This window comes from Staurois parvus, unplaced genomic scaffold (genome assembly GCF_062004578.1).
Source record: "Staurois parvus isolate SC_StPar_1 unplaced genomic scaffold, SC_StPar_1.0 ptg000891l, whole genome shotgun sequence".
NCBI lineage: Eukaryota > Metazoa > Chordata > Amphibia > Anura > Ranidae > Staurois > Staurois parvus.
Genome location: NW_028318687.1, coordinates 139,068 through 157,229, shown reverse-complemented (window position 1 = coordinate 157,229; position 18,162 = coordinate 139,068). Strand labels below are relative to the sequence as shown.

Below are 18,162 nucleotides of genomic sequence, written 5' to 3'. Positions count from 1 at the left end.
TATTAAATATGGAATAAACAATGATGGATGCCAATCACTTTGGTACATAAAAGTGTGATTTTTTTCTGAAGGGTAACAACAAATTTGTCTTTGGCTAAAAGTCCGCTTTCACACCTGCTGATGACATATTTGTATCATGTTGAAGCAATGAACTACTAATGATATAAAGGATATGTTGAAACAGTGTCCAGGCAGAAAGTCTGATTTACCTTTTATCTGAGTGTTATGTGTCCTATGGTAGACAAGTTCATCACCCTTTGGCCTTAACCATAGGGACATGGCGCAGCCAGCTGTAAAACGGAAATGCCAGGGTCCAGAAGACACAGATACCTGATAAATGGCTTCAGATACACAATTGTCATGTTTGGAATGTACCCATAACATTTTTTCAGGCTGAAAAGTATATTACGAAGAACCACAGCAGCCAGATTTCAGTTTATTGAAATTAGATCAATACATCAATCTGTGATTGACTGTTATGTCTTAATGAAAGTAGTTCCAAAGTCACTTTTTAAAAAATAAAATAATAAACCTTTTATACAGTTGCAAGAAAAAGTATGTGAACCCCTTGGGATTCCGTGGAGTTTTGCATGAATTGGGCATAAAATGTGCTCTGAACGTCATCTAAGTCACAACAATAGAAGAACACAGTCTGCTGAACATAATACTACACAAACATTAGAGTTGCCATGGTTTAATTGCACATAACATGTAAACATTCACAGTGCAGGGAGGAAAAAGTATGTGAGGCCCTAGCTTAATGACTTCTCCCTGAGCTACTTGGAGCCAGGAGTGAGCCAACCTTGACTCCAATCAGTGTGATGATATTGGATGTGTTGCTGACAGCTGTCCTGCACTTAAAAAACACACACCTGTTTTGGGTTTACTGGTTTCAAGAAGCACTGTCTGATGTGAACCATGCCTTGCAGAAAAGAGCTCTCAGAAGACCTACGATCAAGAATTGTTGACTTGCATGAAGCTGGAAAGGGTTACAAAAGTATCTCCAAAAGCCTTGATGTTCATGTGTCCACGGTAAGACAGACTGTCTACAAATGGAGAAAGTTTAGAACTGTTGCTACTCTCCCTAGTGTCAGCTAAAGACCTACAGAAATCTCTGGCACATGCTAACATTTTTGTTGACACATCTACAATAAGGAAAACATTAAACAAGAATGGAGTACATGGGAGGACACCACGGAGGAAGCCATTGCTGTCCAAAAAGAATATTGCAGCACGTTTGAAGTTTGCAAAAGAGCACCTGGATGTTCCACAGCACTACTGGCAAAATATACTGTGGACAGATGAAACCAAGATTGAGTTGTTTGGGAAGAACACACAACACTATGTGTGGAGAAAAAAAGGCACAGCACACCAACAACAAAACCTCATCCCCACTGTAAAACATGGCGGAGGGAGCATCATGGTTTGGGGCTGCTTTGCTGCCTCAGGGCCTAGGCAGATTGTTGTCATTGATGGGAAAATGAATTCCAGAGTTTATCAAGACATTTTGCAGGAAAACGTACGACCATCTGTCCGCCAACTGAAGCTCCTCAGAGGATGGGTGATGCAACAGGACAATGACCCAAAGCATACAAGTAATTCAACAAAATAATGGCTGCAAAAGCACAGAATACGCCTTCTGGAGTGGCCCAGTCAGAGTCCTGACCTCAACCCGATTGAAATGCTGTGGCATGACCTTAAGAGAGCGATTCACATCAGACATCCCAAGAATATTGCTACACTGAAACAGTTTTGTGAAGAGGAGTGGTCCAAAATTACTCCAGATCGTTGTGCGGGTCTGATCTGCAACTACAGGAAATGTTTGGTTGAGGTTATTGCTGCCAAAGGAGGGTCAACCAGTTATTAAGTCCAAAGGTTCACATACTTTTTTCCTCCCTGCACTGTGAATGTTTACATGTTATGGGCAATTAAACCATGGCAACATCTAATGTTTGTGTAGTATTATGTTCAACAGACTGTGTTCTTCTATTGTTGTGACTTAGATGATGTTCAGAGCACATTTTATGCCCAATTCATGCAAAACTCCACGTAATCCCAAGGGGTTCACATACTTTTTCTTGCAACTGTACTTACCTGCTTTGTCAATGGTTCGGCACAGAGCAGCCCCTAATCTCCTCTTCTAGAGTCCCCCTGCCGACGGTCCTGGCCACTTGATATGGGGTCACTCGTGTGGGCTTGATCCTGAGTCGCGCTCTGTCCCCCTCCCGTTTCCTCTCAATCTGTGATTGACAGCAGCAGGAACCAATAGCTCCCGCTGCTGTCTCCATGTCCTGTGAGGAGAGAGAAAGGAGAGTGGCACTACTCTAGGACACAGCACTGTATCTAGATCAGGCTCAGGTAAATATAAGGGGGCTGGGGGGGAGGGAAGTGCACACAGAAGGCATTTTTCCTTAATGCAGAGAAAGCAAACACTCCCGGTCTCTGCCTTAATAGCAGATTGCTTTCCATGCAAAACACATGTGGTGTTTCATTATCCCTAAATCTCTTTAATTATTTCTAATATTTAATATTCATATTTATGTAAAATTCTGGAGAGATAAGTAACTTAACATTTCACCAGCGTTAAATTACCCACAAGATTCCCTGAGAGAACAGCTCATTTACATAGTGAACTTTAACTAGGCATTTTACTGAAAGGGCAACCCCTTCACTGAGCAGAGGCTGCTCACAGCAATGATGGTACTGTCACAAGCATTGTCTGCCATTCATGGACAACTGCAGAACACCTGTGTCTGGGTATGTCTAAATCCCAATCCCTTCCATAAATTATTAGGTGACTCTTATTATACAGGATGCATTTAGCACCAACAGTTTGAGCATCACTTTACAAAATAAAGAGAGATGGTGCAATTACAATACAGCTAGGTTAAGTCAGCCCTGTGAAAGCTAACAATCTAAAAGATCAAAAAAATTGTAAGGATTTGTTTAAGGGCCGTTCACACTATGTCCAGTTACCTGCATGTGATGTGATAAAACAGCCTGCTGCACAATTTTGCAGCCCCAAACCGGTTAGTGTGCGGGAGAGTGTGAGCAAGCGATACTAAGGGTTTGTTTAACCATTTCAATACCGTGCAATTTTACCCCCTTCCTGCCCAGGCCATTTTTCACGTTTCAACGCTCTCACACTTTGAATGACAATTGCGCAGTCATACAACACTGTACCCAAACTAAAATTTTATCATTTTCTTCACACAACTAGAGCTTTCTTTTGGTGGTATTTAATCACCGCTGGGGTTTTTATTTTTTGCTAAATTAACAAAAAAAGGCCAAAAATGTTGAAAAAAATACACGTTTTTCTTTGTTTCCGTTATAAAAATTTACAAATAAATAATTGTTCTTCATAAATTTAGGCCGAGATGTATTCTGCTACATGTCTTTGGTGAAAATAACCCAAATTAGGATGTATTATTTAGTTTGTAGGAAAGTTATAGAGTTCACAAACTATGGTATAGATCTGATTATTGATCAATCCTGAAGTACTGACTGCCAATCTAATTTCTTGAGGTCTAAGAATGTCAGAACAGTACAGATATCCCCCAAATGACCCCTTTTTGCAGAGTAGACAGTCCGACGTATTTCATAACAGGCATGGCGAGTTTTTTGAAGTTGTATTTTTTTTGTCATAATTTTTCGGAAAATTAAAAAAATTATTTTCACTATTTTTTTTTACATACTGTCACCAGTGCAGTACAGCGTAATCATATAACTGGCATGGCGGTGAACAGGGACACTGACTGGTGACAGTATGAAAAAAATATATATATTTTTTTTTTATTGATTTTTTTTTTAATTTTTTATTACTTTTTTTTATTTTTTTTTAACAATTTTTTTTCATATTTTACTATGACCAAAGTAGTACAATGTTACCATAGTAACATTGTACTACTTTGGGGAAGTGATCAGTATTTTTTTTTTTTTACACAATTTGCTTGTAGCAAAGAAATACTTTGCTATAAGCAAGCATTTACCTGAATGAAATGGATTCATTCAGCTTTTTTTTTTTTTTGTGCTTAGCTGTGATTTGGTCACAGCTAATCACATGACATGTGCATGTGATTAGCTGTGACCATTCACAGCTAGGCACTAGTATACAATGGATGGCATCATGAATGAAGCCATCCATTGTATACAACTGTCATGTGACCTGCTGTGATTGGTCACAGCAGGTCACATGGTACCTGCAACGGAGTCGGTACTCGGATCTGTCATCGGCCGTGTCCGAGGTACACGCCCGGTGACAGATCGAGCCGCTCTGCATTAGCGCAAACGGCGCATGTGCGGGAGCACGCCAAATGGCGTGCACCCGGAGTGGAGAAGCAACTTTCAAGCCGCCAAACGGCCATTGGCCGGGCGGCAAATGGTTAAAAAAAAAAAACACAACATACCATGCTTGCTTGTTCTATGTAATAGTTTTGCACAAAGCAGCTTGAAGGTAAAACTTTGAGCCTTTACAACCAATTTAAAGGTGATAAGTGGATCTATATTCTAAAAACCCTAGCAACTGCTTACCTGCTCTAAAAGGCATCCTTACCTACCTTTACCTTAAAGGAAGCCTACGGTCACAGCATACACTTTCATTTAAGAACATCAAGATTGTAATAGCAATACAAACAATAGTTATTTTTGACAATCAAAGCTTTCTTGAAACATTTCCTTTCATGGTGTAAGTTCTGCCTGTCTGCTTGGGTATCTCTTTCCACGACTTCCTGGATTTCCTGCATGCTTTGCAGCCACACTTTTGTTGTTTACATTCAAATTCTAAGGACTGCAAATCCCATGGTACCTTGCTGCCTGCATGCAGTGATTCCTATACTGACTCTGCCTCCTGAAACTCCTCCTCATAGCTCCTCTAATTCAGAAGGCAGGCTCTGTGAAATGTGTGACACAGCAGTGCCTCCTCTCCGGGCATAGTGAATACAAAGGTCGGAAATATGTGGCATCTTCACAGACTTTAAGATCATTCAGATTAATAGGAGTAGGCTAAAAACGATTGAAATACAATATAGAAATGAATATATGATTAAACGCTGCTCAAAAAAATTAAAGGGACACTTTTTAATCAGAGTATAGCATCGGGTCAATTAAACTCCTGGGATGCTCATCCAGTCAGTTAAGTAGCAGAGGGGGTTGTTAATCAGTTTCAGCTGCTTTTGGTGTTAATGAAATTAACAACAGGTACACTAGATGGGCAACAATGAGACGTCCCCCAAAACAGGAATGGTTTTACCGGTGGAAGCCACTGACATTTTTTTCCCTACTCATCTTTTCGGACTATTTTTTACTAGTTTTGCGTTTGGCTAGGGTCAGTGTCAATACTGGTAGCATGAGGCAATACCTGGACCCTGCAGAGGTTGCACAGGCAGTCCAACTCTTTCAGGATGGCACTTCAATATGTAGAATTCCATAGAATGGCCCCCACGCTCACCTGACCTAAATCCAATTGAACACCTCTGGGATATCATGGTTCGGTCCATCCGATGCCACCGTGTTGCACCTCAGACTGTCCAGGAGCTCAGTGATCCCCTGGTCCAGATCTGGGAGGAAATACCCCAGGACATCATCCGTTGTCTCATTAGGAGCATGCCCCGATGTTGTCAGACATACATACAAGCACGTAGGGGGCCATACAAACTACTGAGTACCATTTTGAGTTGCTGCAATGAAATTTTAGCAAAATGGACTAGCCTGCTGCATCATTTTTTCACTTTGATTTTCGGGGTGTCTTTGAATTCAGTCCTCTGTAGGTTGATAATTTTTATTTCCATCAAACGATGGGGCATCCTTAATGTTCCTAACACATTACCCAGTCCATATCAGTATAGATATCCAGCATGATATTTTACCCATTGAGATCTGATGTCTTTTCAAATTGTTCCTTTTAATTTTTTTGAGCAGTGTATATTTTGACCAAATATATGCTTTAACTGTAGATCACACAGTCTGTGCCAAAGAGTGGTATCTGTGTTCAAGTAGTTCAAGCCACTGTTTGTGAGGGAGGGGGGTCGGTGGGGTTACTTTTAGCTGATCGATCCACTTCCACGTTTTAAAAAAAACCTATTGTGTGTATGTGTATATATATATATACATATATATATATATATATCAATTTAATTGCATTTGTACATGGGGAACCATGATTGTTTATTACATATGCATGTTGTGCTTCATCCTTTGCAGTATAGCATTGTTGGTGGTACTTTCCTGCTTCTCAGTGACATTTCACCTTTACCAGCCTGGTGGCTGATTGAAAGCAATGCACTCTGTATATCCATCATTCCAGAGCTTTTGCTTGTAAAGTCATTTAGTTACTTGTAATCTGGTTTTCTTTACACTTTTGCTAGTTACTGTGGCTGTAAAGGCTCAAGGCTTTTTTTTTACCTTCATGTATTCTATGCCCCCCTCATACTTAACTGAGCCCAATCTCCATACAGAGGTGTGCACAAGAGTCTAGGCTCCCCCCGGGTCTCTTCCTCCTCATTGGCTGAGACAGCAGTGGTAGCCATTGGCCCCTGCTACTGTCAGTCACAGCCAGTGAGGAGAGAGCAGGGTGGGGCCAAGCCACACTCTGAGTGAACACAGAGCAGTGGCACACTAGTGAGCCTGCTTGAGTGCTCCCATAGCAAGCTGCTTGCTATGGGGGCACTCGGCAGGAGGGAGGTGTCAGGAGTGGCAACAGGGGACCCGAGTAGAGGAGGATTGGGGCTGCTCTGTGCAAAACCACTTCATAGAGAAGGTAAATATTGCGTTTGTTATTTTTGAACAAAAAGCAAAATGCTCTCTTTAGTGTCACTTTAAGGCTATAGCTTCCCAATTCTGCCAAGTCTGAGTCTCTGTACAGTGTAAGTATTCATACCCCTGATCATTCCAAAGCCACATTTTAGATTAATGTTAGCTGTTGTTAAACCCTCCCAAGGAACGTATAGCTTTACCAAAATGCAGGCAGTGTAAGCTTTTGGTTCATGCTTTTATTGGATAAGTTCCCCTTTTGACAAAAAATAATAAATGCTAATTTTTTGTAGGTAAAGTATGTGCATTTATTATTTTTTTTGCAGGAGCCTGTAAAGCATTGCACCAGCAATCAGCAGATCGCTGGTGCCATGCAGGTCTCCTGCAGACCTGTCAGTATTTGTTTACCCGTATGGGATGTACAGGCAAGCAGATATACTGCCAGGAAGAGTCAACACTGTGGTAGTTCATTGAGAACTACAAGCTGACAGCCTCTAAGGCTGTCAGGATTTGTTCATTCATTCACAGAACTCTGTGAATGAATGATGCGGCCATGTGGGCGGAGCCCCGCACAGTCGTGCTGTTCTTAAAAAGTGATAGCTAGTACGGGGAACTTCTCCCCATATTGCTGTCACAGGCAGAGGGGGATATCGGGCAGCGGGTGCAGCATTGGAAACATATTACATGTCCACCCGTTTTTAGGGGTAATATGTTCCCAAGGGTTAATTTTCCTTTAATAATGTTGAAGCATAGACACGCTTTAGAAGCTTTCTGCATGATTTGATTTGCTCTTTAACTCCTGAGAGGATGACATTTACAAAACCCCCTCCTAAGCCCAAAGGATTTGCTTTCAGATCAGTTTATATCTAGCCATTTCATCTGACGATTAGCATATTTCCATCCATAATGTCTTTCTGGGATATCACCATATTTAAACAGAGTAGGGTGAATAACTTTTTGTGTACCTTTTAGTTTAAACCCAGTAGCCTTGGCTCAGTATATTGGCAATGGTGACCGTTACAGAGAATAGTTTGTGCTTGCCCCAGGTCAGTGAAAGCTTGAAGCTTAGGACCTCCCAGGAACTGATGTAGGCAGCATGGTGCCAATGTACAAAGCACAGAAATGTTAAACAGTCAGTGAAATATTTTATGAGGTCATCAGCCTCACTTATCAGGCTGTCTGAGGGAAGAACTCTTCCTTTACCAGCTGTCAAACACCTGGAATATAATGCCACTGAAAGGCTCACTATATACACCAATCAGCCATTACATTATGACCACCCACCTAATTTTGAGTAGGTACCCTTTTGCCACCAAAATAGCCCTGAACCGTCGGGGCATGGACACTAGACCTCTGAAGGTATGCTGTGGTATTTGGCACCAAACTGTCAGTAGCAGATCCTTTTAAGTCCTGTAAGTTACAGGGTGGGGTTTCCGTGGATCGGACTTGTTTTTCCAGCACATCCCACATATGCTCAATTAGATCGAGATCTGGAGAATTTGGAGGCCAAGTTAAGGCCTCAAAGACACCACCTTCCATTGCACCATGGTCCAGTTCTGATGCTCACATGCCCATGTAGGCATTTTTGGGTGTGGATATGAGTCAGCATGGTCACCCTGACCAATCTGTGGCTACACAGTCCCATTCACAACAAAGTGCAATGCACTGTGTGCTCTGACACTTTGCTATGTAACCTCCTTAGCGGTCTGATTATGTCAGTATTTTTGTGCTCAAAGCGGTACATTTTTTTTCATGGAAATATATATTTTTTTATTGTAGGCCTGTAATTTTTAGGAATAACTCACTGAAATCTGTCCGAACAAGAGTCTAGTAAACATCCCGGGTATGAAAAAGTTTGAAACACAAACTCAGAAATTATAATTTAATAAATAATCATAAAAAATAATATAATAAATTTAATTCCGTAATATAATCAAACCAAAAACACTGAAATTTGAAATAAAGCACCAAGTTCACACATCACTGAGCAAAGTCGCAAAATCGTTTTCAGTGTCTGATGACAAATTTCCCCACGAATCATTATCACTCAATTCTGCAAGTGGTTCTGATTTACTATCGCTGTTCTCTAGCTGGTCTAAAACCACTTTTGACCTAAAGGGACACTTTTTGGACACCATGGACATTTCTCAGTTTCCAGGTAGAAAGAAGAGTAAAAATGCAGGCAGGGCACAGGACAAAGCACTAGGGGCAAAATGTATGTGAAATGGTTTGATACAGTAATGTTTTACTATGTGATTTTAGTGTATTTAGTGAATGTCACTTTTAAACATTTTTGAATTTCCCGCCAATCCGTCCCCGTACGTCCCGACATCACAGTGGACGGAACCCAGAAGACAGATGCTGGCATCGGCCGAAGGACACTGCAGGAGGGACATCGCAGGAGCGCAGGACAAGGTAAGTGCAGAAGAGATCCCGGAGCAACGCTGCAAGGTATTCCCGAGTGTAGCTACACTCGAGAATACCCCCAGGGATGTTAAACCAGCTTTAACTCTTTAGTAGTTTGACCCACAGTAGCTCATCACTTAAATCGGACTACATGGGCCAGCCTTTGCTCCCCAGGAACAAAATGTTCACTTGCTGCCTAATATACAGTCAGGTCCATAAATATTGGGACATCAACACAATTCTAACATTTTTGGCTCTATACACCACCACAATGGATTTGTAATGAAACAAACAAGATGTGCTTTAACTGCAGACTGTCAGCTTTAATTTGAGGGTATTTACATCCAAATCAGGTGAACGGTGTAGGAATTACAACAGTTTGCATATGTGCCTCCCACTTGTTAAGGGACCAAAAGTAATGGGACAGAATAATAATCATAAATCAAACTTTCACTTTTTAATACTTGGTTGCAAATCCTTTGCAGTCAATTACAGCCTGAAGTCTGGAAAGCTTAGACATCACCAGATGCTGGGTTTCATCCCTGGTGATGCTCTGCCAGGCCTCTACTGCAACTGTCTTCAGTTCCTGATTGTTCTTGGGGCATTTTCCCTTCAGTTTTGTCTTCAGCAAGTGAAATGCATGCTCAATCGGATTCAGGTCAGGTGATTGACTTGGCCATTGCATAACATTCCACTTCTTTCCCTTAAAAAACTCTTTGGTTGCTTTTGCAGTATGCTTTGGGTCATTGTCCATCTGCACTGTGAAGCGGCGTCCAATGAGTTCTGAAGCATTTGGCTGAATATGAGCAGATAATATTGCCCGAAACACTTCAGAATTCATCCTGCTGCTTTTGTCAGCAGTCACATCATCAATAAATACAAGAGAACCAGTTCCATTGGCAGCCATACATACCCACGCCATGACACTACCACCACCATGCTTCACTGATGAGGTGGTATGCTTAGGATCATGAGCAGTTCCTTTCCTTCTCCATACTCTTCTCTTCCCATCACTCTGGTACAAGTTGATCTTGGTCTCATCTGTCCATAAGATGTTGTTCCAGAACTGTGAAGGCTTTTTTAGATGCCGTTTGGCAAACTCTAATTTGGCCTTCCTGTTTTTGAGGCTCACCAATGGTTTACAACTTGTGGTGAACCCTCTGTATTCACTCTGGCGAAGTCTTCTCTTGATTGTTGACTTTGACACACATACACCTACCTCCTGGAGAGTGTTCTTGATCTGGCCAACTGTTGTGAAGGGTGTTTTCTTCACCAGGGAAAGAATTCTTCGGTCATCCACCACAGTTGTTTTCCGTGGTCTTCCGGGTCTTTTGGTGTTGCTGAGCTCACCGGTGCGTTCCTTCTTTTTAAGAATGTTCCAAACAGTTGTTTTGGCCACACCTAATGTTTTTGCTATCTCTCTGATGGGTTTGTTTTGTTTTTTTCAGCCTGATGATGGTTTGCTTCACTGATAGTGACAGCTCTTTTGATCTCATCTTGAGAGTTGACAGCAACAGATTCCAAATGCAAATAGCACACTTGAAATGAACTCTGGACCTTTTATCTGCTCATTGTAATTGGGATAATGAGGGAATAACACATGCCTGGCCATGGAACAGCTGAGAAGCCAATTGTCCCATTACTTTTGGTCCCTTAACAAGTGGGCACAAGGCACATATGCAAACTGTTGTAATTCCTACACCGTTCACCTGATTTGGATGTAAATACCCTCAAATTAAAGCTGACAGTCTGCAGTTAAAGCACATCTTGTTTGTTTCATTTCAAATCCATTGTGGTGGTGTATAGAGCCAAAAATGTTAGAATTGTGTCGATGTCCCAATATTTATGGACCTGACTGTATCCCTCTCGCTTTCAAGTGCTATTGTCAGGAGATAATCAATGTTATTCACTTTTCCTGCAAGTGGTCATAATGTTATGGTGATCCGTGTATACTGTTAACAAAATGAGATTAGTAGCACTCCCTTTAAGAGACTACTTCTAATCTCAGCTTGTTACCTGTATGAAAGACACCTGGTAGCCAGTAATCCTGCTTAATGATAGGGGATCATATACTTATTTCCCTCATGAACATGCAAATCAGAGCATAATTTGTTAGACATGCATTTCTTTTGAATTTTTTGTTGCTATTCTGTCTCTCAGTGTTACAATACACCTACCATTCGATTTTTAGACTGATCATTTCTTTGTGAGTGGGCAAACATTCAAAATCAGCAGGGGATCAAATACTTATTTCCTTCACTGTATACTATGGTTTGTAGATGCTACAACTTTCACACAAAGCAATCAATATACAGTTATTGGGATTTTTGTAACCAAAAACATGTAGCAGAATACATTTTGGCCTAAATTTATGACAAATAATTAGTTTTTTTGGATATTTTTTATGACAGAAATGAAAAAATATATTTTTTTATAAAAAAAATAATTTTTCTCAAAATTTTTTTTGTTTATTTGCTCTATTTATGTGAAAAAAGGACATAAATTTCATTTATGTACCGTGTTGCGTGACTTCGCAATTGTCAGTTAAACTAGTGCAGCGCTGTATATAAAAAAAAAATGGCGTAAATTGCAGTATTTATACCATAGTTTGTAGACGCTATAACTTTCACACAACGCAATCAATATACACTTATTGGGATTTTTTTTACCAAAAACATGCAGCAGAATACATTTTGGCCTAAATTTATAACTAAATTTGAGTTTACTATATATTTTTTATAGACGAAAGTAAAAAAAAGTTGTTTTTCTTCAGAATTTTTGGTCTTTTTTTGTTTATAGCGCGAAAAATAAAAAGCACACAGGTGATCAAGTACCACCAAAAGAAAGCTCTATTTGTGTGAAAAAAAGGACCTAAATTTCGTTTGGGTGCAGCATTGCATGACCGCGCAATTATCAGTTGAATTAGTGCAGCGCCGAGTAGCAAAAAGAGGCCTGGTCATTAAGGGGGGTAAATCCTCAGGAGGGCAAGTGGTTAAACAACCATTTATTGATAAAAAGTAGTACACTCACATGATCAATGTACAGAAAACACTTTGTGCAAAGAGTATTGCCTCCTGAATTTGGCAGTGATGAAATCCTGTGTGTAACCAGCTGGTGTCAATGGAACCATCGAGCATTGTGACGTCAAAGCCCCTCCCCTACGTGTTACGCCATCGGGTCACGTGGTTTCATCAGGGGGAAATGATTGGACGACACGTTGCTCGTTCATCCTTACATAGAGGATGCTTCAGCGCCATTTTGTGGAAGCCGGTATGGTAGTCATATTGCTATGATCTGCCATGCCTGTAAGATATATAACGACATTGCTATAGTGGGCTGAATATACTATGACTATTTCATATTCACGCCACACTATATTTAATTCTATATCGGCATATTATTCACTTAATATTATGGAATGTCGGTTATCAGCAAGCCGACTAAACGCCATTTTATAAAAGCCTACATAGTGATAAACATGTTGCTGTGAACCACTGACATTGTAATCTACCGACATATACGCTATTGATATGCCGCTATTGATTTCTTTTAAACTTGGTGATGTTTATTGTGGCTAGCCCCATAGTTGAATATGAAAATTAAAAATACTAAAAAATATGAAGAAATATATTAATTATAAAATTGTGTATCCACATCACTAACCGCTTTATGTGAATCCCATTTGGGACTTTTTATATCCAGGAACACACGTGTAACAAAAACAAGAAAAGTGAAGTTGCATCTTTATTACTATTGGACAACATTATTATTATTGTGCGGGATTTATATAGCACCAGCAGTTTACACAGCACTTTACAAAATGAAGGCAGACAGTACAGTTACAGTACTATTCAATGTAAAAAAAATCAGAGGGCCTTCTCCTTAGAGCTTACAGTCCAAGAGATGGGTTGTTTACATCATGGTTCAGTGTTGGCTTATTGGATTCATACTTGGGTAGATGTATACCTACTATTATTGCCAGGGTCTTTTGCGTTTGACCCTGGATATTTGTTTTGAAATACGTTTTTTCGATAAAGACTGCATAATTTAAATTTTTTTAAATGATTTTATTGAACATTTTCATATGGGGCATGGTGCCCGCAGTACAGGTTACAAAGGTAGGATCAGAGTTGAACAAAGAAGTTCTCCACTTGGGAAGGAAGTACAAAATCATCACAAATAGTAAAACCAGGAAAAGAGAAGAGGAAGAGGGAAGAGTATTGGAGAGCAGAATCCTTAGTTGTGGCCCACTTCAGAACAGGGACCACAACAAGCCATTCTGGGACAGAATGTGTATTATTTTTACTAAAATAATAAAATATTATTGGTTTACTTTTCAGTAATTGCTTTTGATTGTTTTAACCTAAGTCCTTATTGCTTTGTATGTGCTGGGAAGATTCACCTATTGAATGGGAACGTTCTCGATTTGTCCCACATGCCAAATTTTACAGTTGTCACCAGAACAAGGGGTGAGGATAAATGTTCAAGTGAGGACACTTGTCTCAGTGACAACAATCTAACTCTTGGTTCACACTAGATCCATTTTGCGGGCTGCTGCACAGTAGCCCATTTACTTGAATGGGCTGTTGTTCCTCCCAAAACGCAGGGAAAAGGTCCCTGCACCTTTCCATAAATTCCATAAATCTCAGCCCACACCACAGTTGGGGTAGGATTTCCAGTGAGGACGGCATGCTATTAGGACTAATGTCACCTGCCTGCTGGTCCAATGTTTTGTGTGCGGGTGGTTGTAGCTGTAGGGCGAAGTCCGGGTCCCGCAGTCGCTTCCACCCACACTAGTGTGAACCAAGGCTTAAAGGGATTTCCCCTCACTTTGGAGAGCCTTCCTCTCATTTTCTGTTGAATCTCCAGGACAGGAAGAAAAGGGAAATCTTCCAAACTAGCCTTTTAACATTGTTGTAATGTATGTTAGGATGTGGTCATTGAGATGTTTTGGCACTGATTTTGGAATAAAAAAAATAAAAAGAACCCTGAAGCTGTTTTATTAATCTTTAGAAAGATTTCACCAATCCTTCTCTGCTTTCTAGACATTAGATCCCTTACTATCATTTATTCACATGGGTTTAATGCTGACTCAGATTTCACTTTCCTTTTCTTTCAGGTCAAAGAAACCGTGAGAAGACCGGAGAGAGCAATTGCTGTGTAATTCTGTAAATGATGTGTCTGCGACGTGTGATGTAATATAGTCTTTGTCTTTCATGCTGCTGGAATAGAGGAGACCCATTGCTTCAGAGAACCCTAGAACAACACCCTGTCATCCTGTCTAAAGGACTGGTTACATGAACTCTCATTAAACTCTTCATCAGAAGAGACTAAGGACATTCTCATACCAGAATTTTCTCTTGTTATTATTTCCCTTCCCCACCACAAAATAACTTTGTAGTATGTCTAGTATCTCCATATTTTAATCCACTCAGTCTCCAGGGGAAAAAGTCGGTCTGTTCTCTTCTACAACAATGATCATAATCTCGCTGCAGCATAACAATACAAACCAGAATCAATGATTTCAGGCTGCCCGTACACAGATTGCACTTGAGCCAGTCTTCAGCATCTGATAGCTGTAGCCATATTAATACAACAACCTACAGGACGAGAAACACTGGAAATCAAGGCTGTCAAATCAGACTGAAATCGAAGTATTAGTGGGAAGACTGCTACCTAACATATTTACTGCCCTTAGCGGCTTGTGTGGTAGTATCAGGAAAGCGATAATATGGTTTCTTTTCAAGGAACAAAGTTTAAATGTGCCTGTAAACTGAAAGCACTCTGCAGGGGGCGCCGGAGTAATGTTTAATGTACTATCCTGTGCACTCTCTCTCAAGCATTTTTTTGCATGCGCACTTGTACCATGCCTACGAGAGGAGTGCCTTTCCTAGCCTTAATATGGGAGGGTCAAGTATCCTGTAGTCCATAAGCCTTTATTAATGTGCAGAGATATTAGCAGATGTCATTTATTAATCAACTTTGTGTTTTAATATCCAACAGTGATGTTTTCAGTGACAAAAAAATGACTCATCCGTAATCTAGTGTCCAATTTCATGCTAAGATATTAAGAAGACAGTTTGCTACCATAGTAACAAAACTTTGTTTTTATTCCTTTACGTAACCGGCATTCGTACTAGTGCTTGCAAGGGTATTAAAATTTTCGACAGGACGAAAAACATTTATCCATTTCATTCACATAATTTAAAGATATACTATATTGAATTTGCACAGCACTAAAGCATGGAGCTACGTTTCATTTTAAACTGTAAAAAAAAAAAATAATAAATATATAAACGTTTTTATATTGTTTCCACTAGGGAGAAAAGTCTTCCTGGTTGAAATTACAAATATGTGTAGAATATATTTAATTAAAAAAAAAATATAAAATGCATTATTATAGAATCTAACAATAGATTGGCATAGTGTAATAGATCAATATACCTATAAACGCTTTTGCCTATGGAACATGTAAAGTCACAGGTTGACCTAGCATTCTGAATACAGTACTAGATGAAGGTGTCACGAAGTTAAGGATGTTCCATGTATTTTTTCTTTTCCCGACAGTCTGCATCTTTTTATCGTAATCTAATTTTTTTTTTTTTTTGGTCATTATGATAGCTTTGACAAAATGCTTTGTATGCATTCGGTCGTATTGTTCATACTGATCTGACCTTAAATTTGTAAAGAGCAGTTTAAAAAAAGAAAACATAAAGATAACAATTTGTAAATAGCACTAAAGAAAATTTCTTTCTTCAAACTGTACTGATATAGATTCTTCTGTAACTAAATAAAATAATATTGTAGTGCATTTTTGTTGGTTGTCTGGTGGTTCTAATTGGGACTGTATTTGCTTTGATTATTTTTTTATATATATAAAACTGGAAAAAATCATTTGAAAATTTAAATCAATGCAATTTTTTTTTCTTTTTGTTTCTGCAAATTAATCCCGCTGATTACTTTTGTAATCCCATTGATAGTGAATTGTTATGAGATTTTTCCTGTATAGCTACAGTATATAATAAAATAAATTGTCACAATCTTGTGACGTCTGTGTCTGAGCTTTGGTCAACAAATAGCACCTGTTTTCAGGGAGAGCTTGGAATATGTGAAAGGGAGTTTGTGCCAAATGAATGTGAGCTGTCAGTTCTAAGACAAATCTGGTGCATTAAGGAGGATATAAAAACAGGAATAGGACTGATGGTCAGATCCCTGGTACAGGATACTGACACTGCCATCCTGATCTTGGCTACTTTTAAATCAGTGATCGGGAACAAATATGCAGCGAGTGAAGTCAACTGCTGCCTGTCAGGTTAGTGTCTCACTCTGTACTGAAACCAGGACCTGGATGACAACCTGCACCACAGACTGTGCTCAACCTGATACAATCCCATCTGAAGCTGTTGGGGTTTGACAACTGTGGATCAGAAGAGTTCACAGAATGCTGAATCCAGTTTCATAGACTTCGGGTGGAGATCAGCTGCCTGGAGTGAGTTTGCTTGCCAATACTCTTACTGCCCTAATAGTTGGGTGGAAGCGAAAGATTTAAATGTATACTAGTGCCTTCCAGACAATCCCGTATGATTTGTAAAAGGAAATTTGTACTGATGGGAAGATAACATTTCTTACCTCCTTCTGAAAGTGCTACTTGTCTGGCTGTCTACAGCCTCATTGAGGGGGAAACATATGCCGGTCAACTCAGAACTTAGTGATTTAGTTACTTGATCTGTGACTTGATAAGTATGTAAGTTTTTGCATCTGAAAAACAAGCAGACAACTAACATTTGTAACCTTAGAGATTAACATTAGCAGCCTCTATAATAGTTCCTGTACAGGTTTCCTTTACAGTGAGCCAAAACAGCTGCTTTGATAAGCAGGAGTGCTCATAAACTGATGTCTTATTTAGGTGATATTTTTCCATCAGTGGCTGAAACAGGCTAGGTTCCATTGACACACACACACTTTTTTTTCTTTTTTTCAGCCTTCAATTCATTGCTATCACATACTATGTGGTTGCTGTATAAGACTCTATTCACAACTGAGAGATTAGAAGCACTTTTCTGCAAGCACTTCAGTACTCGACATGAAGATTCTTTATTGTATCCTATTGTGCTGTTCACATCTGTCATTCAAAACCTAAAAAAAGTGTGACCTTCTTGGGGCAGAGTTGCTCTTTTTTGGTCTCCTGAAGACTTCAATGGGTGCTCCTGAAAAACACGCATAACGTGCTTTTTGTGTGATTACCTACCTCGCCTTCCCCTAGTAACTAGTTTTTTTTTATTGGCTAAAGCAATGACACTCAAGCCTGAAAATATGCATGTACAAACATGCATTAAAATACTTCATAAATGCTTTGAAGTAGTGTGAATCTAGTCTAAAGGTAATCAATTGACAAAGCGCAACAAGGCTTGTTATCTTGCAAAATTAGTCTGGCAGAGCCTCCCCAGAGTGCGGAGTCTAAGCACCGGAGCCCCCTGATGGTGGGGATGGACTTGGAGCGCTCCGATACCAGGTCGCAGCTGCTAGGTATCTCCAACAGGGGTAGAGGAGTCTGACAGGAGCTCCAGGGGGCTAAGAGTCTGATGTGAGGGAGCCTAGTGATCCCTGCGGGATGGATGAGCTAAATCAGAGTCATACAGGCCGGGTCGGTGAGGTACAAAACGGTAGGCAAAGGATAGTCGGGTCACACGCAGGGTCAATACCAAAAGATAAGATTTAAAGGGGAACATCCAAGAGCAGAGTCAGGCAGGCCAAGGGTCAGGACAGGAGAAGGCAGCAAGGTCAAACAATCCAGATCAAGATTTTTTTTTTTTTTTTTTTTTTTTTTTTTTTTCCCATCAGACTGAATCACAACTACTCAGCAGTAACTGTCAAAAACAAGAACTTAACTGAGCTGTGTTCCTTGCATCATCTAGGACAGTAAAAGGCAAATACAAAAGCTAAAAGACCCCAATTTCTCAGGGAGGCTCCCGCCTCCCCTCCCACCACCTCCTATACCTCCATAACGCA

General features: G+C 40.0%; 1 protein-coding gene across 1 annotated transcript in view; it reads left to right on the top strand.

The window, feature by feature from the left end:
- Positions 1-16,193, top strand: part of LOC149442398 (ubiquitin-like protein 3) — a 256,509-nt gene extending 240,316 nt beyond the window's left edge. The window contains exon 5 of the mRNA XM_089656143.1: positions 14,273-16,193. Coding sequence (XP_089512269.1) covers positions 14,273-14,325 — 53 coding nt within the window. The 3' untranslated portion in view covers positions 14,326-16,193. The remainder of the gene's footprint in view (positions 1-14,272) is intronic.
- The last annotated feature ends 1,969 nt before the right edge of the window (positions 16,194-18,162 follow it).